Source organism: Castor canadensis, chromosome 1, assembly GCF_047511655.1.
Source record: "Castor canadensis chromosome 1, mCasCan1.hap1v2, whole genome shotgun sequence".
Lineage (NCBI taxonomy): Eukaryota > Metazoa > Chordata > Mammalia > Rodentia > Castoridae > Castor > Castor canadensis.
Genome location: NC_133386.1, coordinates 131,931,712 through 131,957,339, shown reverse-complemented (window position 1 = coordinate 131,957,339; position 25,628 = coordinate 131,931,712). Strand labels below are relative to the sequence as shown.

Genomic DNA, 25,628 nt, shown 5'->3' with positions numbered 1-25,628 from the left:
AGAGAGGCATCTGAACTGTGGCAATAATATGAAGTTGTGATCTCTTTGTGACCTGAGTAGGCTTACCCACAATAGGGAATGTGCTGTCAACTATCATTAATACTCAGCACTCCAGCAAATGCGCCCTATTCTGCTTTCTGAAGCTCAAGTAACTTATCCCAACAAAATAATCCAATGGCAGCTGTGCAATTAAATTCATTCATTTACATTTTAACCAGAAACAATAACCCCAACTCTGACAATTTGTGTCAGGATTCATAACATTAACAAATCAGGTAAATGGCACACTTAATAATTTACTTTTAATTAAAATATTTTCCTACACCTTGAGTATTAAAACATATCAAAAGTCAAAAAACACTTCATCTTGAATTATGAAAATTGTGTTACCAAATATATTAAGAGAATTTACCAAAAGAATGTGTTTTGACCCCACCAAAAATAATGTACCTGAACTTTAAAGAAAATTCACATTTTATTTAGATTGAAATAAACTATACAAAATTGATTTTTTTCACCAAAAATAACAGCAATCTTTTCTGTATTATTTCTAAATAAACCACAAAACATTTATTTTTGTAGTTTTTTTCTAATAAGTCAAGATGAGGCAGTATATATAATCATGGAAAAAAGACAGAACAGACAAGCCAGTTGCCTGTAGGGATGGCATAAATTCTGTCTTGAAGCAGAAGTGTCCAACATTGACCTGATGAAAAGCTTATGAAATGTAGGCTCAACAAAGGAATGTAAACAGCAACAACCAGGTATAGAGCAACAATGCAGGCCCTTCCACTCCAACTTGAACTGCAACTGTTCCTTTAAGTTCATTTGACAAAGACAAAGTCTACACTGAATCTTTGTTTGGTGAGCTCACAATTCACTCTCTGGTAATTCCCTTAACTGTTCATTACAGATTTTATCTTTTTTTTTCATTGCTGGGATGGAATCTAGAGCCTTGTGCATACCAGGCAAGCACTCTACCACTGAGCTACCATCCCAGTCCTTGGTTTTTTTGAGACAGGGTCTTGCTATGTAGCCCAGACTGGGCTTGAACTTGAGATCCTCCTGCCTCTGTCTCCCCACAGTCATTATAACAGATTTTTAAACTACACTTAGAACTTCTACTAGTCAAAAGTCAATAGTGGGCTTCATTATAACATTATATAAAATGTATTCCTTTCTTCCTTATCTCCTCAAAATTCATTTTTTCAAGAAACTGGTAACTCAGTACCTGGTAACTGTTTCCACAGTGATAATACATGTTGTATCTAAAATGACTTAACTAAAACAATTCCAGAGTGCCACTAGTAGAGATAATTCAGAGGTGAAGTATGGCATTTCCAATGCCATTTTTTGGAAGAAGAGACAGGTATTCAAAGCATGAGTGTTCAAACACGGACCATTTAAATAAGCAGATCATCAATGGTTAATATGTTCAACTGGAGGCCTAAAGGCAAAGATATTCAGTGATTAAGTGGCCCACAACATCTTATAGCTTTTTTTCCATAGAAGACAAAGCCCATTAAAAAAGTCTCTTAGGTATTTTCAATGGTTTCTGAATTATCTGTAGGAAGCTCTGACTTAGTTGTATAGAGTTTGATATATGTGTCCACCATTAAATCCAGATCATGTTTTATATCAAAATTTATGTTAAGCAAAGCCAAATTACTTGACCTTTGGTCTGTCAAAGTGTTCCTCAAGTATGCTTTGAGACGCTTTCGTCCATTTTCATAGCGCTCATTCTCAACCTTCATCACAGGAAGAATACACAGTACTTTTAGCAAGGCATATACATTAGGGAAAAACTTGATGTCAGGCAGATGGAGGGCTTCATAAATGGTAGATGGAAGTTCTATATCTTTCCCTCTGTGTTTCCACTTGATTCTCCAACAATGAAGCTCAGCTGAGAGCGTGTCAGGATTGGGTAAATCACTTCTGTACATGTCAGCATGGTGTTCCTCTGATGTGTTGAATTTGAGCTGTCCCATGACTGAAGGTACTAGAGATAAGCATTTAAGAGCTTTGAGGTGCTGTTCTGAGAATATATCTTTAAGTTCCTGAATAATATGCTCCACTGTTGGAACACTTAGAGTTTCTTTATAGTAACTCTCAGAGCTTAGCTGAGAGTCCAAGTTACCTTGCTGGGCCCTACGGAATTTCCCAGGAAGTTTCATCTGAATATCAAGTTTATTTGCCAAATTTGTGGCTTCCTCAAACCAAAACTCATGATAAACTTCAATATTTTCCATCACTTCATTGAGAGAATGTAGCACTGCAGTCAAGCTACTGGCGGCAAAGAAGACATCAGAAGTTTGTCCCTGGAGATTTTTCCCAAAGGCTCTTGTAAAAGATAAGACATTTTTAAGAACAACAATGGTAACAATAAAATCAAAATCTGTCACTGCACTGCAGAGTATAAATGCTCGGCCAGCTATACAGTTATTCCATCTAATATTTGTGTCACTGTTTATACTATCTAAGCATAATACAAGTGCTTGCAGGAGGTCCACTAAAATTTCAAAAGCATCATGCCTGCCTGTCCACTGAGAATGGCAAATTTCCTTCAGCTCTTTACCCCGCTCTTCACTATTCTGAAAAAGAACAGAAATGACATTGTCAAGTTCTAAAAGCAGTTGCGGTGACCGAAGGAAAAAAGAACAAACTTCCTCCATTGTTCCTAATGCAACGGACACCCCCACCACAGGGACTGATTTGGCCAACCACATGTTTAAGGCACAGGAAGAGCAGAGTGTGTAGATAGCTTGGGGATATTTCTCTAAAAGTCTAGAAGCAACAACTTTCATTTTGGAAGAAAATCCACTGGAAACAATGTAAGCCTGGCCACGACAATACTCCATATTTAGTCCCCACTTCTCAGTTATGGTAGTGTGAAATTTCACAGCCAAAATTTCTGCATCAGCTTCATAAGGCAGGAAGCCCACAAATTCCTCTCTCAGGTTATGAGATTCATCAACAAACCTCACCAACACGGGTAGATGCTCTTCCCCTGCTATGTCCACTACATCATCGGTGATAATGGAAAAGAAGTGTGAGTCTCTCACTTCCCTGAGGGTTTCTTCCCGAATGCAGCTCTCACAGATCTCTAGCATCTGTTTCTGCTGTGTTTTAGAACAGAACAATGTGTTAACTGCTGTAGTCTCAAAGCGCTTTCTCAGGACTTCTTCACCAGAATTTATCCGGCATTCCAACAGTGCCTGAAAGTTATCAGGAGTAAAGAGACCTTCTGGGATTTCATCAGCCTCATGCCCATCCAGAGGTATGTTTTGTTTTCCCATAAGAATCAAAATTTCAAATAAAGACTTTAGGTATTCTTTGTTTTCTTTCTCTTCAAGGGTTAAAGGCAAAATGTCTTCATCCTGCTGGTCAGCCCCTTCTGCACTGGGGTTCTGAGTACTGCTGTTGTTTGTTTCTTTATGTTTTTGTTCCTGTTCAGAAGTTTCGTCAACTGGAAAACAAGTTAATTTGAAAAACAGGCTCATGAGGAGCTATACAAAAATAAAACAAAAATCACATTTCATTGGCTAAATATTTAAAATTCACAAAATCATTCATTCAGCATTCACAGGACATCTACTGGACCATCTACTCTCTAGCTACTGGACAGAGAAATTGAAGTAAGACACAATCTTACTTTAAGACTGTGAGAGGCAAACACTGTAAACAGATTTTAGTTCTATACATAAATGCTGTATGAAGTAGGAACGATTTTTTATAAACTCAACAAGGCACATCACATATTATTCAAAATACTGCAGACAATCCATGTTCTCAGAAAAGGGAAGGTGAAGAGAACCAGCATTTACTGAGGCACAGTGTTTACCCTTTCATATGCATCATATTACTTTCTTCAGGCAGATGGCATCAAGTCCACTTGACAAATGAGGACAGTAAATAACTTGCCCAACGTCACAGAAGAAGTCAGAAGGATAGGAGTGAAATTCAAATCCAAGCTTGTCTAATTCCAAGGTCCATGTGGACATTCTTTCTATCAAACTATTAAGCCACACTTTATATGGGGATGAGACAGCTATACAAAATCCAATATAATACAGATTCAAGTAATTTCAGACTAACATTAGAATATTAGAATCTTAGCCTAATCTCTTCACATTTGGATGGAAAAAGTGAGGTCCTGCAAGTTACGTGTGCTGCCCACAGTCATATACAGATCAGTGGTGGCCCTAGCGAGAATTCAAATCTGAAGAACTGTGGTTAGAACCTAGTTCTCACAATTTATGACTATGAGAGGACCACCCAAAACTGCATAGTATCTTGGGAGGAACAGTTAATAAAAAATTGGTAAGAGAAGTTGAATTTTATAGTGAAATGGATAAGGAAGACATGAACATGGAGAGCATGTGAGCTGGCAGGAAGTGCTCCAGAAAAAGCAGTCAGGCAGGAAAGAGAAGCAAGTACAAAGTGAAGTCTAGCCTGGCTGGAGCCTGTGTTAGCCATGCTTCCAGGCATCTCAGGCCATCAGAACTTTACCAGGGTTTAGCAGGGGCAGGGAGCACCCTTCTCTCACTCCTCCTCAGCTCAGATGGTAACTCTATTCATCACACACTACAGAGTGGTGTTCTTCACTAAGTAGGTTTTCCCAAGCCAGAAAGCAAGAGGTTATCCTAGATGCTTGCCTGACACATTTCTCCCCATCCCCACCTCCTTCCTATCTTCCCTCTATCCTCCATTACTTTTCCACTTTCAATCAATACGTACTAATTCTATGGCTTCTATTTTTTCATAAAGATACTCATTAAAAAGCAAAGAATATAAAATGAAAAGCTAGCTTCCTTCCTTTTGGACATCTTTCCATATATAAGTTGTCCATATACAAGTTCCCAGAGTTCTGGCCTCCTTGCCTACCCTGTTACCTTCTCTACTCAGACAAGTGCTCTATGTAACATGGAAATCAGGTCCGTATTATTGACTTCTTACAAACCTCTCAATGGTTCCAACTACCAGCAGCCCCAAACCCTTTAAGTTCTGGCCTCTAAGGTCCCCTCTGGTTTGTTTTCTAAGCATCACAGGTCAACAGAAACTTCAACACCAATATGAGTAGTTCCCCAAATCTAGCACACTGTTTTGTGCCACTCTGCTTTGGCATAGAATATCTTCCTTCCTCCTTTCTTTCTTACAGAGCTACTGTGAAAATTAAATGAACTATTGTTAAGTAAAACACTTAGGTCAATGACTTGACATTGATCAATGACTATGTTAATAATAATAATAATAGCAAGAAGAAAAGCTAAAGGAGGAGACACAGCATCAGAATCTGCAAAAAGACTATTGTGATCACTATATCAATATAGCAGTTGCCCCCACAGCATTTATTTCTTAAACATTTACCAAGAACTAATTCTGCACCACAGGTTGGGTGGACATAAGTACAGTGCCTACACTTACTGTTGTCTTCCTTCCCCGTCCTATAACATTCTGACTGTGGCCTATCACCCCTACCACACTGAGAGTACCTAAGGGGAGAAGGAATCACCTCTGAGCTGTCTGCACATGGCAAAGTGTTGGCAAAGAAGCACGCAGAAGACTTTAGTCTCAGATAATTCCAGGCCACAAGACAAAGCCAACCACTCTTTCACCCATTCTCAAGATAGGTTTTGTATATAAAACATATTTATTTGTCTTTACCAGGTCAAGGCCTTTTTAAAAGGCATTCAGAAGATGAGTCATTAATGCTATCACTTACTTTTTTTCTGTTTCAGTGTCCTGATTTCATCTTCACTCTAAATAACAAGAAAAAAGAAAAAAAAATTTAAGAAAATTGACCTCCAGTGTATCATCTTAGACTCACTAAAAGCCTATTTTGAGGTAAATTTTACTCGTTTGAGAGCATAAATTCTTTATATGGAATACAATCTTTCAATAGAAAGATGAGAGAAAGCCAAAACAATCTAGTTTGCTAATGACTCCAAAAAGTGCTAGAAAGGAAAGAACGTATCATTTAACTTTACTCTCTACCTAAATCATCCTAACTTTGGGCTACAAGTGTTTACTGGATAATAAAAGCATGAAAGTACACCTGGAGTCAAACTCAAGAGGGCACTACCATCCCCTTCCTGATCTAACACTGGAGATGCCATACAAGAAGGTTGCTGAATCACAGAACCTAACACAAAAGTGATGAGAAATCTCTGGGAAGGAAGGCATCACAGTGTTAATATGGAAGAGAAATGAATGCACAGAGCATAATCTATGAATTTAGTACCTACACTCAGGGTTAGACTGAGGAAGAACTCTCCAGTTGTGTCCTTTACTCGCTCCAAACCTCTATGATATTTATATCACAACCTACCCCATTACTGCTCTGTGGTAAGAAGCAACAGTGCCACTGACGGAGATAGCAGAGTCCGTGATGGGCATCCCTGAAGATGCTGCTGATAACAAGAAATGTCAACAGCCTAGTTTACTTAGAATACTCCCTCCTAATCCCATGGGCTACACAGTTACAAGGATGACAGATCTGGAGTGTTCCTCAGTAAAGAATCTTGAGGTTCGCCAAGGGGCAGAATACAAGGAAATGACAGCTACAAAACAGGAAGAGGCTAAGTGCCTTACCCCTGGTACTTAACACTGAGAAAGCACATATGGAAGACTGCCTTTTAAGTGTTAGCGTTCATCTATGAGAAGTTCAAGAAGAACAGAAATAAATATATGGTAAGAGGTACATGAAGAAATAGTAATTAAAAAAAAACTGAAGATTTCTCAGAACTTAAAAGAGATTTAAGTCCTCAGATACAAAATGGTCATTAGACTACATAGGAAAAAGTTCATATCTAAATACAGTTCATTGAAAAAAATTTTTTCGGTGCTGTGGATTGAACCCAGGGCCTCACTAGTTAAATGCTCTACCACTGAACTATAGCCCTCCCTGTTCAATGAAATTTTAACTGCCAAACATAAAGAAAAAATTATAAAAGCTTTTAGAAAGAAAAGCAGATCACCTAAAAAGGGATAAAAATCAGGCTGACACCAGACTTCAACAGTGATAATGGATGCAAAAAAAACTAGAATGAATCAACACCTTCTAGACTATGGAGATACTCTAAGCATCACTTTAATAACACTTGAGTTAAAAACATAAAATGCTTTTTCAAAAATAAATTCATGTCTGGAAACTAAAAACAAGAACAATCTTACGTTAAAAAAAATAGGGGAAATTACAAAATACTGATAGCTAAACATTGTATGTCTAAAAATAGCTTGGAATATACATAACATTCAAGAAGCCAGCAAAAGCCAAAAAAGTAAATACCCCAAATGATAGAACAAACCTATAAAACAGCCACAAGTATAGCAAACCTATGAAAACAGCCACAGGTACAGAAATCATCGATAAAACTAACTACTGGTTCTTTGAAAAGACTATGAAAATAATTTTAGGAACAGAGAAAGGCAAACATTCAAAAATCCTAGATGAAATAATAGACTTTTGGAAATATATAATAAAACCCTAGAAGAAAAAGAAAACTAAGAAACTGGAATGGCTATCAAAACCTTCCTTTACCCACCCCAAGCCTCTGATGCTTTTACTAAGTTCTACCTAACTTTCAAGAGCAGACAATATTTACATTATACAAGTTTTTCTAGAAAAAAGAAAGAAAAGGAAAGGTATTCAACTCATTTTATGAAGCTAAAAGGATCCTGACATCAAAACTAGATGAGAAGAATACACAGAAAAAATGACAGGGCAATACTATAAATGTGAAATACTGAATAAAATAGTGGCCAACTAAATCTAACAGAATAGAAAAATAAATATATTATAATCAATTAGGGTACATCAGAGAAATGCACAGTTTGACATCACAAAATTCAGTTATTCACACTAGAGAATGAAAAACAATTTGTGAACTTTTCTACTTGATAAATTCACTGAAAGCAATTGATAAGCTTAACAAGTTATGATTAAAAACTGAATATAGAACTAGAAAGGAATTTCCTTAACTTGATAAACAGCAAACATCACACTTAATGGAATAAGGCAATGTGACATTATTGGAACTGTTTAACATGGTACTGGTGGTAATCTTTTATTTTTTTTTTTTCCTGTTTCTTTTTTGGTGGCACTGAGGTTTGAACTCAGGACCTCATACTTGCTAGGGCAGGCACTCTACCTCTTGAGCCACTCCACCAGCCCTATTTTTGTGTTGGCTATTATCAAGATAGGGTCTCAATAACTATTAGCCTGGGCTGGCTTTGAACTGCGATCCTCCTGATGTCTGCCTTTCAAGTAGCTAGGATTATAGATGTAAGCCACCAGCACCCAGCTAGTACTAGGACTCTTGACTAAATGAGACAGACAACAGAAAAAATTAAAAAGCTAAGAATTAGAAGGAGACAAATGTCTCCTTATTTGCCAATGACAGACTCAATTGCACTGAAAACTCAGCAGACTATTAGGAATAAACAAAGTTCTTCAAAATTGTTGGAAACAACCTCAACCAGAATTTATACTCTTGTGCCAACAAGAACCATATGAATTTAGGAAGTAAGCTAAGGGAAAAAGTACAAGGGAAAAGTTCTCTTATAAGAACTGCAACAAAAATCCCTCAAATTAGGCTGAGGATGTAGCTCAGTGCTGGAGCACCTGCTTGGCAAGCACAAGGCCTGGGTTCCATCCCCAACAACAAAACAAAACAAAAACAATATAGAAACATCCTGAAGTTTTCAAAATTTGACTTTGTGTTCCTTTAAGTATTTTAATAGACTTTTCAAAGAACCATTATGTAGTTTTGTCAATGACTTTTGTTACTTAACAGTTATTTGTTTTTTTTCTATTCAGGGGATGGGACTAATTAATATTATAATGGTGTCAATTCAAAGCAATTATTATAAAGATCCCAACAGGATTTCTAGGAGAACTTGACAAAAGGATTGTCAAATTCATAAAGAGGAATAGAGGTTCACCAATAAATAACAAAGTTTTGAAAAAGAAGAGTTAATCACTCTATCTGAAAGTGAAATATAGCCAGGCACTGGTGGCTCACAACTGTAATCCTAGCTATTCAGGAGGCAGAGATCAGGAGGATCGCAGTATGAAGCCAGCCTGGGCAAATAGTTTATGAGACCCTATCTAGAGAAAATCTTCACAAAAAAGGGCTGGTGGAGTGGCTCAAGGTATAAGCTCTGAGTTCAAACCCTTCAAACCCCAGTATTCCCCCTGCTATACACACAGTAAAAAATATTGTAAGGCCATGGTAGTAAGAACAGTGTGATACAGATGTAAACAAATAGGCCAGTGGAACAGTGCCAGAAATAGCCTTGCATTAAACTGTATATGACAGAGGTGATATAAAAACCGATATTTTATACCATTGGAGGAAAGAATGAATTAACAGACCATGTTGGGAAAACTAGTTTTCTGTAAGGAGAAAAAGTAAGATTCCTTACTGGGCACCACACATACAAAGTCCAAGTGGATCAAAGATCTAAACATGAAAGGTAAACATAAAAGAAAATAAGAAAAATTAGACAAATGTTATCTTTAAAAAGCATATAGGGACTAGCAGAGTGGCTCAAGTGGTAGAGTATCTGTCTAGCAAGCATGAGGCCCTGAGTTCAAGCCCCAGTACTGCAAGAAAAAAACAAAAAAAGCATATAGTATGTGGATTGATATGCTATATATTGAATACACTAGCACTGGTACCAACAGGTAAGGAAAGAATAGGAATAATAGTGGAAGGAGGAAAAACAGTACAAACAAAATAAGGGCCTTGCTAGTGGCAATGAGGACAGAAAGCCATGAACTGAGGTACCTGAGTTAATTTTGTTCACCTAGGTTAATAAAAAAAAAAAAATAGGTAGGTTTCTATTATCAGAACTGAAGATACCAAGACACGTATAAATTATGCCATATTTAAAGGTTTTAAAGATTTTTCTAAACCTTGTCAGTATTTAATAGTGAGAGAATCCTTATCTGTAAAGCTATACAATTCTCAATGTTTACATTTTCCTTTATACCAAAGAAAAGGTAGAGCCTCCTCCCTACCACATCTCAGGAAGGGAATGAGTTAGTGGCCTGTAATTAACAGCACACTGTGATCCAAGTACCAATTGGCTATATTTGAAGGAGTTTTTCCAATTTGAGTAGGACAGAACTAACTAATCATTTTAAATTCAAGCTACCTAGTAATCACGAACATTCATTTCCCATCACACTATCTGTGAAATAGAGAATAACTTGGATTAATTATTAATGCACCTATATTTGATTTCATAGTATTATGTGGAGGTGGAAAAGCTGAAGACCCAAGGACATACCAATTCTTTTATTCGTTTTCTGTGTCTACTATGTGGATTGTTCAAATGACTGGTAAGATCAAATATTGTTGGTATTGCATTATCTCGAAGAACTGTCCTGTAAGGACTCTGAAAAAGAAAAATATGTTAATTCAGAAATGGTCCCTCTGAAAAAGAAAATTCTACATTAGTGATTTCTCCAGTACTTTAACTTGTCTCTAAAGTTATATAGACTTACAAAATTTGATGTCAGTTCAGATCGGTCTACTATTTCGAGCTGTTTTTTCATCTTCCCTCTGGCACTCTTTATTTGTTCTGTCCTTCCATGAGTTCAGGAAGTCCCCACAACTTACAAGTCTCCCAACAATCCCCCTCCTGTACATTCTATGACAACGCTTCCCCTCCTTACCTGCTGTTTACTGCACTGACAGTGCTACTGAGAAACATCAAGATACAGTGAAAACAATGTTGGACTAGGACCAGGAGACCTTGGAACTAGTCCAAACTCTACCAGTGCCGCCTCACTAAGAGCCCTAGTCAAATTAACTCCCCTTTTTGACCCCAGTTTCCTCTTCTCAGGAAGATTCAGGTATTGAGTACCTCAACATTTCCCAAACTGAAATTATTCACATATTAATAATGATCATAATGCTTGCCATTTCCATGATACCACCATTTATACTTTTATACAATGTACTTACTTTTCAAGTTAACATTGTCTTAATAAAAACTAAAAATAATCTTTCATGGGCCAGTTATACTTTTAACACATAAAATATAAAACTAAGATAAAAACTGATTCATGGCCTACTTGAAATCATCTCTCATACCACAGTGATACAAATAATCATATTTCTGCCAACACTAAATTAGGTATTTCTAAATTCCCCTTCGAGTTCTTTTTCTTAGACAGTGTCTCCCTATGGAGGCCACACTATCTTTAAACTTGCAATCCTCTTGACTCTGCTTACTGAGTGCTGGGATTACCAGCACTTGGCCCCTTCTAGTTCTAATGATCTTATCACAGAAGGATGTTCATTCTCTATCCTATTTCCTGTTAAATAATCCAACTTGGCCAGAAGTTGGATCCATACCTAGAATAGTGACAGTCTTCCGTAACTAGCTCAGAGGAGGTTGGGGGAACAAGAAGCTTATTGAGAAGAGAGCAACAGATAAATGATCAACTGCTATTATATTCCTCCCAGCTACTCCAAACAGTGACTTTAATTTCTCTCTTCAGTTGCAATTAGAAAATATAAACCATACTTCATTTTAAAAAGTTTTCTTGGGAGTAGTGATCATTTCAAAGCTGACTATTAAAGCATGTTCTAAGAATATGTCAAACAAAAATCACCCCTCTAAATGTTTTCACCTAGGGAAGGGAGGTTAGGAAGATAAGAAGGGAAAACATAAATAGAACACATTATCTTGGGTTTTATCCAAAGAGTTGTTGAATACGCGTGGGAAAGAATTCCTATCTGACTCATTATTTTCTAGTTCAATCCCATGCATCATAGAAAATACAAAGAAGGATATCTGATTTCTTAATGACACTCAGCCTTAGTGATGGGCTAGTGATTCTGAGTCTATCAGAGCCAGGGACTGGCTAAGGACACAACCACGGAAGAGAGGAAAACCTGTAATATCCTAGGCTTCCCATTTTTCCCATTGAGAAAAAGTCTCAAACAGAAACACACGGTCACCTCTTGGTATCTTAGAAATTATAAGTGAGGGGAGGGACAAATTATTTCAATGAATTTTAAAGATTCAAATCTAATTTGTTATTTTTTAGCAAATAAAGCAAAAATGAGAAAATAGAGTGTGATTGAAAAATGTGATATTTTATAAATATTCATTTATAAGTACTCATGCCAAAAAGGATTATACTTAATTCATATGAACAATTTAACTTAGTACTGAGATTTAATCTTTGGCTGCTAATTTAAGGTTTGAACAAATAGAACTAATCTTACCTAGCATCAAAGATAAAATATTTGGCTTTGGCGGAACTACTCATGAATGTTTACTAATGAGATCTTAAATGCCAAAATAATGAAGCCAAAATTCTTAAACATTTGAATACATATATCATATAAAGCTATTAACAGCAGCATTTTTTACATATATAGAAAGAATACTTTTTCACATTTGGGTTAATTTATTCAAGACTGAAGAATAATTTGCAACTTAAAAAAGTAAAACAAGGCTGGGCCCAGTCGCTCAAGCCAATAATCCTAGCTACTTGGGAGGCATAGATTAGGAGGATCGTGGTTTCAGGCCAGCTCAGGCAAAAAGTTCATGAGACCCCCATCTCAATCAATGGCTGGGCACAGTGGCATGCACCTGTTATCTCCAGCTAAGAGGGTAAAACACAAATAGAAGGATCACAATCCAGGTTGGGTTGAGCATAAAGTGAGACCTTATCTCAAAATAACTTACACAAAAAGGGCTGGAGGCATAGCTCAAGTGGTACAGCGCCTGCCTAAAAAGTATGAGGCCCTGAGAGCAACCCCCAGTACTGTCAAAAAAAAAAAAAGCGAAACTGGGCGCCAGTGGCTCACACCTCTAATCCTAGCTACTCAGAAGGCAGAGATCCGGGGGCAAATAATTCATGAAAAAACCCACCACAATAAAGGGCTGGTGGAGTGGCTCACTCCACTGCCAAAAAAAAGCAAAACTAGCTCAATCTTCCTGTTCTATACTCTGACTAAATTTTTCACATAAATCTGGTTGGAGTTATCCAATTAAGAGACCGTATTTATTACTAAAATAAAAATGCAAAAATGCAGGTGGCTGATGTATTTAAAATAATCATTTGGGATATTTTTACTGAATGTCAAGAACATAAAAGTAGTCTGCCTTTTAGACATAAGACACCTCTTCTTTTAGTTGATCATTATTACGCTCTTAACAAAGCAAGGCAAAAAATATCCCTCAAATATTTGTGATTAAATTGTTGAACCGGAATTGGCTCACCTCCCAATGACTTCACAAGTATCTGCTTCAATTAATTTTGAGAAATAAAATAACCCAATCATTCTTTAGATTTCTGATGCCTCTGCAAAATGTATCTGAAAAAAATATCAAAATAAATTGCTGCATAACAATATATAGTGTACCTTCAAATCAAGTTTATGTCTATCCCAATATCCAAGATGACACATTAGTTATACCTAAACAAGAACACCATATATTATTTAACGAAACTTTCTTCCTTACTAGTTATTAAATAGTTACTTACTGCAGAATTTCAATTAAATCTGCCCTATTTTTGGCTTTTATGGATTACAGCAATAACAGAATCCTAGATGGTTAAAAATCTTAAGATATCAGAAATCATCTGGTCTAATCCCATTAGAAATTGGGCCCTTGAAAGGGGAAGGTTTGGACATGAAATTGCAAATTACTGAGGGGAATGTTTTCTCACACTACCTGTCTGATTTTGCTTCTTATTGTATCTAGCACACAAAAATTAAGTGTTGGCTCTAAGAGTACATTCAAAACAGAAAAGAAAGAGCAACGCTTCTAGATGAACATATCACTCATAAAAGGGCTCTAAAGAAATTGCTCCAAATAAATGCACCAACATTATCTTAAACTTACTGTTATAATCATCCAGAATTTTCTCATGGTGAGTGAGAATGGGGCACCAGGAACAGGGGAGGTTTAAAAATATCATGTTTTTAGAAACAAATCAGTATCACTCAGCTTCAAATTTATCTTCATCTTAAAGTGGCAGGGTATAAGTACATCTTCCAATTCATAGTTAAATATTAACATCTCCAACCAGATACAGTAAGAGAAAGAGAAACCAAGTCCTTCTATCACTTACAGTTCTACAGATCATGGAGGTTTCAAAGTGTTTGGCACATAGTCGATAATGTTTATTTAGTTGATCAGGTGTTTTATCTTCTAAGTCTGCTCTCCTACAATTCTCCACCCACTTCTGGCATCTATAAATAAAACCAAAATAGAATTATGGAATATGAGTTCAGCATTTAAATTTCAGCATTTGGGCTGAGTGTGGTGGTATATGCCTATAATCCTGGCACGGGGGGGGGGGGGGGGCGTGGAGGCAGGAGGATCAAAAGTTGGAGGCCAGCCTGGGTTACATAGTAAGAACCTGTCTTGAAAAAAAATTTAACAATAAATGCATAAATAAATTTCAGCATTTGGTTTTAAGGCAAGTATATGTTATTAACAATGGATTCCTAATCCCTTCCTCTGGAACATAATTTGGAGAAGTTGATTAATAACAAAATGAGAGTTGAAGAAACCTCAGAAATCATTTAGCATATAAACTATTCTTACAGACAAGGTTAAGAAAATTTGCCCAAAGTTATGTCTAAAATCAGTAGCAAAACTAGAACTTACACCTGGGTCTTCCAACTCCCAAGGCAACTGAGCATCAGACAGAACTGTAATCAGCAGCACAGCGAAAAGTTGCACAACCTACAAGGCCAAACAGCCTAACATTCCCCTTTGGTATTTCAACTTGAACAAATGAAGCAAAACTATCACTGCAGAAAATTAGCAGGGAGATGTTCTATAAATAACTAGAGTTTTTGGTGGAAGCATGAAAGCAATATTCATTTGCTTAGTATAAACACAATTTATTATCTATAGTAATATCTGTACAAATAAGATTACAAGCTCTATGAATGCAGAGATTGTGTCTGCACAATCTAATGTTCAAAAAGTATTGAAGTTACTGAACAGAACAGTCCTATTGGCATTGAAATATATGCAGAAAATCAAATAATAATAATAATAATAATGTTTACTAAGCACTTATTAAGAGAATGACACTGTTCTAAGTCCTTTCCAAATATGGGTACTATTATCATCTCCCCTATGCAGATGAAAAAAAAGTCAAGACACAAAAATGCTAAGTAACTGTCTGAAGGTCACAACTAGTGACCTTCCTCTTACTTCAAGTTATTAGCAAAAGTTCTGCCATGGATAAAGTGTTAAAAATTTGAGTATTATCAACATGAAAACTCAAAAGGGACACTTGGTTTGGTTACATACTGTACATCAACCTATGCATAAATGGCAGCTCGGTTTTTTTGAGCCACTATCTAAATTTTTTTCTGTTTTTTATAGAAATTTCTTACCCTGGTTCACGTATGGTCAGTTTTGTACAATATAGCACTTTGCCAAAAAATAAGTACGGTATTGCTTAAGCACTGTAAATTAACCTCAGTTCTTTGTAAATGGGGTGAGTGGTACAGCCTGCACTGCCTAGAGTTAGTTTTTTATCTGTCAGTAAATAAAATGTCCTTTAATTTAAAAAAAGGTTCATAAATTTGAAAACATATTCATGTTATAATTACATTATAGTATATTTTCTTAGGTCTTAACACTACTATCCACCTCCCATACAAACCCTGGCCCTTAATTCCCTCCACCTAAATTTGCAAAACCATGGTGACATGATTTTTCAACCTAAACTAAAACCACATACCTAAATTGTACAGCCTCTCTTTTAACCAAGAAGTATTATATCACTCAATAATGATGCCTAAGAGATGTCTGTTTTAATACTTTACACTGTACATTGATTATAAACACTTTGTATTTCAAAATCTAAACATTAAGTGTAAAAACTGTTTCACTATAATTTGTCAAACTGTTACAGTTTAGTTTGTTCTTTAAATTCTTAATCTCTGGAGACCTTCACATAGAACACTACTCCCATACTATCTCTGAACTAAGTTAAAATAGCTTGTTGATAACAACAGCAACTCAGATTCCAAAAATCAAGAACAGATTGGGTACAGGACAGAAAGTCCAGTTAATTACACTTATGTCTTTCCATATCAAATACCTACGAATAAACCTAGTGAAAGATATACAAGGTGACTCAGGGGAATAGGTAAGCTCATGGATTAAGAGGCTGAATATTAAACAAATAAATTCTCCCCAAATTAGTTTACTGATTCAATATAATGCCAATCCCAGTAAATTCTTGTGTTGTGGGGAAGGAGAAAAAGAGAGAGCAAAATTATGTCAAAACTTTTTGTACAGAAATTCAAAGGACCAAGAGTAGCCAAGGTAAACTTAAGGAAAAAAAGAGGTTGAAAAACTTACACTACCTAAGACTTAAGTGGGCTGGCCGGGGGGCGGGGGGGGGTGGTGGTGGTGGCTGAAATGGTAGAAGGTCTATCTAGCAAGGGAGAATTCAAAGCCCAGTTCCACAAAAAAGTGTGATATTGCACAAGGATAGAGCAATGGAACAAAATAGAAAGTTCTAGATACTTAAGACAAAGGTAGCTTTGAACAGCAGTGGAAATAGATTTTTTTTCAATGAACAGTTCCAAGTCAGATGGATATTCTTACGAAGAAAATGAACCTTGATCAATACTTTAATACCAAACAAAAATAAATTCCAAGTGATCACAGATCCAAAAAAAAAAACAACAACAAGGTTTCTAAAAGATAATGCAGGGGCTGGTGGAGTAGCTCAAGTGGTAGAATGCCTGACTAGCAAGCGTGAGGCCCTGAGTTCAAACCCCAGTATCTCACCCCCAAAAAATTTTAAATAAATACTTCATAGTATTGATATCTAGAGTCCATATTAAGTTTTCTCCCTTTTCTCAACTAGCAAAAACCCTTGGTCCTTCCTATTATTGATTATACTCTCTCTTCAACAAAATTAGAGATAAGGGCAAAACAGTTTCTACCTGGTAGCGAGGGGGTAGGGTGGGAGAGGGAGGGGTGGGGGGGAAGGGGGGAGAAATGACCCAAACATTGTATGCACATATGAATAAAAGAAATTTAAAAAAACAGTTTTCTCAAGTCTAAAAATAACTAGCCTAAAAGATAAAGGAAACTATCTTTTTTTTTTTAAGGATTTTTTTTGTGTGTGTGGTGGTACTGGGGTTTGAACTCAAGTCCTCACACTTGCTAGGCAGGCGCTCTACCATCTCCATAAAGAAAACTGACTTTATCACCTTGGAGTAGACAAAAATCTCTTAGGGCTGGCAGAGTGGCTCAAGTGGTAAAGTGCCTGCCTAGCAAGTCTGATGCCCTGTGTTCAAACCCCAAACCATGAAAAAAAAAAACCCCAAAACCAACAAAAATCTCTTAAAAGAAGGCAACAGAAGGTACAAACTCCAGAGATAAAGACGAATAAGCTATTTTAACATTAGTAACTTTTCTTCATTAAAAGAAACCATTTAAAGCTGGACACAGTGGTTCACACCTGTAATCCTAGCTACTAGAGAGGCTGAGATGGGAAAGGATCAAAGTTTGAGGCTAGCCAATGAGATCCCATCATAATAGAAAAAGCTGGGTGTGGTGGCATGTGCTTGTCATCCCAGCTATGGTGGGACGTATAAATAGAAGGATCATAGTCCAGGCTGGCCTGGGCAAAAAGTGAGATCCTATTTCAAAAATAACCAGAGCAAAAAGGGCAGGAGGCATGGCTTGAAGGGTAGAGTGTCTGCCTAACAAGCATGAAGCCCTGAGTTCAAACTCTAGTATCAAAAAAAGAAGAAAAAGAAAAAACCATTTAAGAGAGTGAAATGGTAGCCCACAAAATGAAAGATCATCTGCAATACATATATCTATACCAATGAGTTCATCCAATATGTGTGTGTGTGTATGAAAAACTCCTACAAATAAATCAGACAATCAAATATATAAAAATGTGCAAGGGACCCAAACAGGAACTTTACAGTAATAAAATTATTGAAATGGTCAATATACAAGATAAAAAAAATTTAAGCCCATTCTCATCAAGAAAATACTAATTAAAAAAAAAAATCACAAACATTACCACATACCCACAAGAACAACTACAGTGTAGAGAGGTAATACCAAATGTTGGGAAACGGGCGAAACCACTCCCACTCTCCCCATCACAACAGAAACGATAAATGGTTGTATATTCATTCACTGGAATACTACCTGCCCTGGAATGAGTAAATTCTACAATCTCAAAATGTCAGGTGGAAGGAGCCAAGAATACGTTATATGATTACTTTTGTATGAAATTCAAGAACAGCCAAACTCATCTATGGGCTTTGTCAGAAAGAGTTAACAGCCTGAAATTGCTATCTTTAGAAAGGCCTGTATGTTAAGGGCCTTTGGTCAGTGTGTGGGAACTGGGCTGGTGGTAAATAATTCCCTACACGGACATAAAATGTTTCCTAACTGGTAAGGCAGCTCACTGTGCCTAGACTATGCAAATAATGATTTATAGAGTAACTCTTCCTTCTAGGAGTCTCAAGTTTTAGCACATGCTAGGCAGGAGCTGCCTGTGTGAGCAGGCCCCAATAAAAACCTTGGGTATTGGGTCTCTAATGGCTTCTCTGGACAGAAACATGGCAGGGAGGTTGTTCCATTTTCATTACAGTGGGTGAATGGGCTCAGTATGACTTCTTATGGGAGGGACAGAGCATAATGGATTCCTCTTGATTCAGTCTTTTTTTTTCCTTATGATTCAGATGTGTACACTTACTAAACTGTTGTAATAAATTTTAGCTGTGAGTACCACTGTATACCAAATCCCATGAGTCCTTCTAATGAACTTCTGAATAGGGGATGGTCTTGGGGCTCCCCATCAAGTAATAGCATAATAGATTCATTTGGGAAGAGGTACCTGGAAATGGGCATAAAGAGGCTTCTGAGGTCCAGGTCATATTCAAGAGTCACCTCACTCTTCTCCTTCTCTCCCAAACTTAAATAATCTAAGGTATGTGAAGTCACAGTGGCCATTACTGGGGAGAGTGGGATAATGACTGGAGAGGCAGTGGAGGAAGGGTGTTTGAGATATTAACAGTACTCTATTTTTAAAAAAATTTCATGGGTATGTAACTCTGGAAATCCAAAATGCTATACACTTATGATTTGTGATATGTGCATATATGTTTTTGCATCAATAAATCATAAGTTACATATGACCCCAAGTCTTTTTTATCCATACATGTAGACATGTATATATACTTACATACAAACATGCATAGTTACATAATTATCTCTCAAATTTTTACCAATGTCCCCCTTTCATGGCTCTCCCTGTCACTGTTCTGTTCCCTATACTCCAGACTCTGGGGCCCTTTCATTTTGCAGAGTAGGGGGTGACTCCCTGAATCTGTCTATTTCTCTCCATCACAAACATCCTTTTATCTATCAATATTCATTATTATGAAATTAAAACTGAGAAATTAAAAAAACTATTAATTCACTAAAAATAGCAACCCCATTACCTGTGTTAGGTAATATTTTAATGAAAAATATGTTTTCAAAATAAATATGTAGTAAGATTAATGACACTGTTTTTGATCTTTGTAAATCTTTTAATATCTAGTTTAACAGAAGACAGCTAGGATTCTCATGGCTGCTTCTGTATTTAATCTGTTGCCATAAATCCAGTCTCAAATTGATATGTAGTTTAAAATACTATAAAAATACTCCTCACTTTTCCATATGATTTTGTGTGTGTGTGTGCGTGTGTGTGTTTTTTCCAGTACAGGGGTTTGAACTCAGGGTCTCACGCTTGCTAGACAGGTACCCATGAGCCACTCCTCCGGTCCTTCTTTGTGTTGGGTGTTTTTGAGATGGGTTTTCTTGAACTATTTGCCCTGGCTGATTTCAAACTGTGATCTTCCTGATCTCTGCCTCCCGAGTAGCTAGGATTACAGATGTGAGCCACCATTTTGTATATTCTTTAATACTACACCAAACTCCACAAGTAGTAGTTTCTTAAAAATTAGCTGCAATGTGGACTCTGAAACCACATCAATGAGCTTTTTCACACATGATTACGTTAAAATATATTGGTCTCCTTTGCACTTTGAATACATTTTTTATCTATTCATATCTATAAAATCATAAATTGATCACTTGGACAATATTACTTCAGTGAGTTTATAGACCATCTGAGGTTAAATACATTTCATTATATGACATTAAAAAACCACATCAAGTGCATGGAAGCAATACTAGGCATCTCTCTGTATAGCAATCTTTATCTCAAACTAGCAAAAACCACTATGTCTTTCTTATTATCTCTTAAGTTTTCCCTTCAACAAAATTGGAGAACAAGAGGGTAGAACAGGTTCTGCCCGGAAAGGGTGTGTGTGTGTGTGTCCCAAACAATGTATATACGTGTGAGTAAATATAAAAACGGTAAAATAAAAATAATAATAATAAAAAAAACCCACGTCATTGATGAATGACTCATCAGAAAAGTGTTTTAAGTCTTAGAGAGCTGTCAAGGTGATGGTGGCACACTATTCATTTTCCAAAATTCTAATTTTCACTTGAATTCTAGAATAGCAGTAGTTTTCCTTAAAGTGGCAGGCTTATTACCTGGGTGTGGTGGTCCATTCTTATAATCCCAGAACTTGGGAGGTTGAGGCAGGAGGATCATATGCTCAAGGCCAGTCTGAGCTGCAAAAGACCATGCCTCAAAAAAATAAAAATAAAATAAAGTGGCAGGCTTACTTCAGTCACTTTTAAGAAAAGGTCTACCAAACACCTGGATTTGAATAATTATAATTTTTAAATTCTGGAAAGCACAATATACAACTTATCTGAGCAATGATGCCAACATGTTAATAGTACCCCTCATATTTCATTGTACACTCCTGAAAGGAGGAGCATAAAAATGGCAAACAATATCAGTGTTATTATGAAAGCAGCTTTGACACTGCAGACCCCCTGAGAGGGTCCTGGGGACTGCTATGGTCTGAGTGTGTTCCCCAAAATTTGCATGTTGAAACTTATTCCTCATGGTGTTGGAAAGTGGGGCATGTACAGGGAGAATAGGCTTAATACCCTTAGAGAAGTGGCCCAAGAGAACTTGTTTATCTCTGTGTGTGAGCACTCAACAACAAGGCACCATCTATGAACAAGACCTCACCAAACACCAAATCTGCTGCGGTCTTGACTGTAAGAAATAAATTTCTGTTGTTTATAAATTATCCAGTCTATGGTGTTTTGTTATAATATCTGTTGGTTATAAATTATGAGATCTAAGGTATCTTATTATAGCAGTCCAAATGGACTAAGATAGCGACCATCATAAGCCCCCAGAAAAATTACTGTTTTACATTTTATAAGATGGAGAACAATTCTCAACTAACCTAACCTTGGAAGACTTCACCCTCACGATCAGGTTAGCACTAATTGCCTCAGGAGGCAACTCACTGTAATAGGGGCAATTCATTAGCCCCACCTGTATACTTTCATGCAACTTGGGGATGAGCCTCTCTGTGAGCTGCCTACAGGCCCCCACCAAGTCTTTGCATTAGGCAAGCCAGTTTAGGGAAGGCTGATAACCAATGACCTCCGTGTCACTGCACTAAGCTGAGTTATTTCACTTTAAAAAAGCATCTTAATGCCACTTTTTCTAAGCCAGTAAGAATTATTATGATATGTGAATTCCAGTCTTTTTTTAATTGATTACATTTTGATTTAATCATTTCTAAAGAGCTGTTTCTAAAAGTTCATGGAACTTATAAATACAATGAATGGGAAATGTACTATTTAACAGAATTAAATATATTTAACTTTGTTAGTTAACAAGGTCAGTTAACTTTTGAACAATAGATTGGTAGTAGCACCTTTTATCAACCTTCCCTGCAACCCATTTTACAGGACTAAAAAGAACTGTAGTTAAAATACTGTTATTAATTTAATAAATACCTCTGGAAACTACAAGGTGTATAAGGGGCCATGCACACCTTGATGGTTGAATGCAAAAGCTTATATTAAAACTCTAGGCATAGTGAAAAAGAAACTGTCAAAATATTTTGGCATAACAAAAAACATATTAATGCCACCAAATTGCACATTTAAGTTAAAATGACCAATTGTTATATGTACTTTACCAAAAACCTAAACTAATGCAATATGCCAAAACCATTAAATTATGCACTTTTATTGGATGAATTGTATCTTAATAAATGTTTAAAAAGAATTCAGAAAAGTGTACAATTTGGTCTTAAAATTGGAACATGGAACAGTTTCTTCCATGGAAAAGGGCACAGACCTGCTCAGTGGGACCCTAGGAACAAAGCTAAGATCTCCAAAGCATAAATTACGGAAAGCAATTTGCACTCAAAACAAGGAAGAAACAACAACCAAAGCTGTCCAAAATCCTCAGGTGTCCCCTCACAAAGTACCTCACTGGAGGTACTTTAGCAAAGGCAGATATTCATTCACATGGCCCAAAAGGGCCCATACACACCTTAATGGTGGAATGCAAAAGCATCTCATGTCTTTTTCTCAGGTAAGAGTCCTTTACCTTATGCTATTTGCAACAGGGACAATGGGGCTGGCCGAGTTGCTCAAGTGGTAGAGGAGCGCCTGCCTAGCAAGCATGAGGCCCCGAGTTTAAACCCTTAGTACTGCCAAAAAAAAAAAAAAAAAAGGTGGTGGGGGGAACAATGACCTCGAAAAGGTCAAAAGTTACTAGTACTTATGGAATTCCAGCATTTCAAGGGAGATTGCACTAGATCTGAAATCTTCCAAATCTGACAATGTAAGCCCCAGTGGGCCATACTTTCCTTAGCGTAATGAAAACAGCACTCAACTACATATGGTACATATGGACAGAAATGACATATCCACTAATCAGTTTCATTTTCCTCCAGCTCCAGGCAACCAATTTGCTCTTTTTCTCTTTGGATTGACCTAATCTGGCCATTTCATATAAATGGAACCATGCAACATATGACCTTTTGCGTCTGGCTTCTTTCACTTAGCATAATGTCTGAGGTTCATCCACGTTTAGCACGTATTGGTACTTCATTTCTTTTTATGACAGAATAATATTCTATACACCTAGGAATGAAACTGCTGGGTGATATCATAATTCTGTTTGTCACTTATTGTAGTTTTGATTTCAATTTCCCTAATAACTAATGATGTTGAGTCATTTCTATCTCTTTGGAGAAACATATACTCAAGTCCTTTGCCCGTTTTGTAACTGGGTTGTCTTTTCCTCGTTGAATTTAGGATTTCTTTATATATTTTGGGTGCTAGACCCTTATCAAGTTGTACTATTTGCAAATAATCTTTTTAATTTTCTCCATTTTCTTGATAGTCTTTTGGTATACAAAAGTTTAACTGTGATAATATTTTTTTTTTTTTGCAAAGCAGGCACTCTACCACATGAGTCCTATTTTTCCTTTCATGGCAAGTTTTTGGTTTATATCTAAGAATCTGTTGCCAAATCCCACGATGACTCACTTCTATGCTTTCTTCTAAGAGTTTAATGGCTTTAGCTCTTATATTTAGGTCATTTATTTAAATATAGGTCATTCTGATTTCATTTCTGTATGTGAAGAAAGACATCTATTCTGATATCATGCCCAAATCAAACTTTAACAGCCCTCCATCAAGCCTGCTCTTCTAGTTTTTCCTATCTTAGCAAAGGCTCAGGTTAAAAATCTCAGGAGCTATTCTTGACTCCTCTTTTTCTCTTACATCTAAACCCTTAGCAAATCCTGTTGGCTTCACCTTCGAACCTTACCTCAAAAGCAACAATTTGCCAGCCCCACTCCCCCCAATCTGTATTATTGCACTAGCATTTAATTGGTCTTCCTGCTTTCACCTTTTCTTCCCTGCATTTAACAACCAACCAGTGATGCTGTTAAAATACAAGTCTCTACTCTAAACCTTCCTTTCTCACTCAGAATAAATGCCAGTGTTTCCCATGGACTACAATTTCCTATAAAATCTGTCTCTCCCCATTACAAATGCTTTCTAGTCTCATCAAGCATGGCCTGCCTTGCTCTTACTGTGTCCTGAGTCCAGAATGCTCTTCCCCAAGATATATTCATGCCTGGCCACCTCATCTACTTCAACTTTGTTCAAATTCACCTAAGTGAGGACTTTCTGCTCACCCCATTTTCAAGAGCAATTATGACTCCCCTGCTACCATTACTCTCTCCAACTTCTATTTTTCTCCATGGTATTTATCACTGACACACTGCTGTACATATCTTAACTTGTCTATTTCCTCTTACTAGAGTGTCATCCCTAAAAGTAAAGACTTTTTTTCCCTCCGAAGCTGGGGTTTGAACTCAGGACCTTCTGCTTTCTAAGACAGGTGCTCTACCACTTGAGCCAGGACCCCAGCTCTACTTTGCGAATAGGGTCTCAAAACTGTGCTTGACTGGCCTGGACCACAATCTTCCTACTATGCTTCTTGTGTGGCTGGGTTGACAAGGGACGCGCCACCACACACGGTTTTTATTGACTGAGATGGGACTCCAGAACTTTTTGCCTGGAGCTGGCCTCCAATCTCCATCTTCCCGATCTCCATCTCCGTACTAACTAGGACTACAGGCGTGAGCCACCGTGCAGGGTTACGTAGGGACTCTCATTTGTTCGTCTGCACCACTCCTGCCCCTGCTCAGACCAATGTCTAGCAGAGTTACAACAGGCCTTCAATAAATGTGTGTTGAATAAGTGTCATGTTACACTATAATCGCCGGTCGATATATTTGCCTCCCCCCATGGATTATGAGCTTTCTGCTGGCCGTGACAGTCTTATTTACCTGACTTCAGTAATCCCCACATAGTAGGCATTGATTTTTAAATGAATCAACAAGAGAGGCCTTTCACACACAGCCCTTCACTGCCTAAATACAAGTCGGCGCGCGGATTACGTCAAGGAAGCAATTTCACACCAATTCCCACGCCCTCACGTGTATCGCCCACTCCCGTCATCCTCGCAATAACCAAAGGAGATGAGTAACGGTCAGAGCGTGAACTCGAACACTGCAGCGACAAGTCCGAAGGCGACAGTAACTGTGACCTGACTTGAGATCAAAGAAGGTGGCCCGACTCCAAGCAAAAACACTGTCCTGGGGCAGAAGGGTGGCAGGGGGAGAGGGCAGGGCCCGCCAAGCCCCTCCTTGACAGCTAAGGAAGCCCAGAAAGGAAAGCGGCTAGCCCGAGGCCACACAGCGAATCGACCAAGGAAGGCAGCGTGGCGTGTCGGGTGATGCCCTGGACGCCGAGCTCCAGCGGACGCACGTGCGCGGAGGTCCCCCGCCGTCCCCCGACCCGAAGCCAGCAGCGCGCACAGCGCAGTGGGCCCGGCAGCCGGCGCCACACCGCGCTTACCTGGCCGGGTCCCGCGGGAACCTGAAGAAGGCCAGGTCTGACTGCGTGCTCTTCCGCGTGCAGTTGGGGGCCGCGCAGAAGTTCGGCATCGTTGCCCACCCGCCGGCCGGCCCAGCCTTCCCCTCCCTGCCTCCTCAGGGCAGTCTGCCCGCCCGTCGGGGCCGGGGAGGGGAGCCAGGCCGGCCGGCCGGCTCGGCAGGGCCGCGCGCGGGGGAGGGGCGGGCGCGCGAGAAGCCGCGAGGGGCAGGAGGGGCGCGCGGTCC

The 25,628-nt window shown here is 38.0% G+C and overlaps 1 protein-coding gene across 3 annotated transcripts; it reads right to left on the bottom strand.

The window, feature by feature from the left end:
* Positions 1–277: 277 nt before the first annotated feature.
* Thap12 (THAP domain containing 12) lies at positions 278–25,616 on the bottom strand. 3 transcript variants are annotated; one of them, XM_020167136.2, is made up of 5 exons: positions 25,366–25,616; positions 14,108–14,228; positions 10,297–10,404; positions 5,723–5,759; positions 278–3,466 (listed from the first exon to the last, which is right to left on the bottom strand). In XM_020167136.2, exons 1-5 carry the CDS (start codon positions 25,452–25,454, stop codon positions 1,536–1,538), a joined length of 2,286 nt encoding a protein of 761 aa, XP_020022725.1. In that variant the 5' UTR covers positions 25,455–25,616; the 3' UTR covers positions 278–1,535. The 3 variants fall into 3 exon arrangements, with proteins under 3 accessions (XP_020022725.1, XP_020022732.1, XP_073938718.1); XM_020167143.2 differs by lacking the exon at positions 25,366–25,616 and adding an exon at positions 13,395–13,448; XM_074082617.1 differs by lacking the exon at positions 14,108–14,228 and having other exon boundaries at positions 25,366–25,504.
* Between the last annotated feature and the right edge of the window lie 12 nt (positions 25,617–25,628).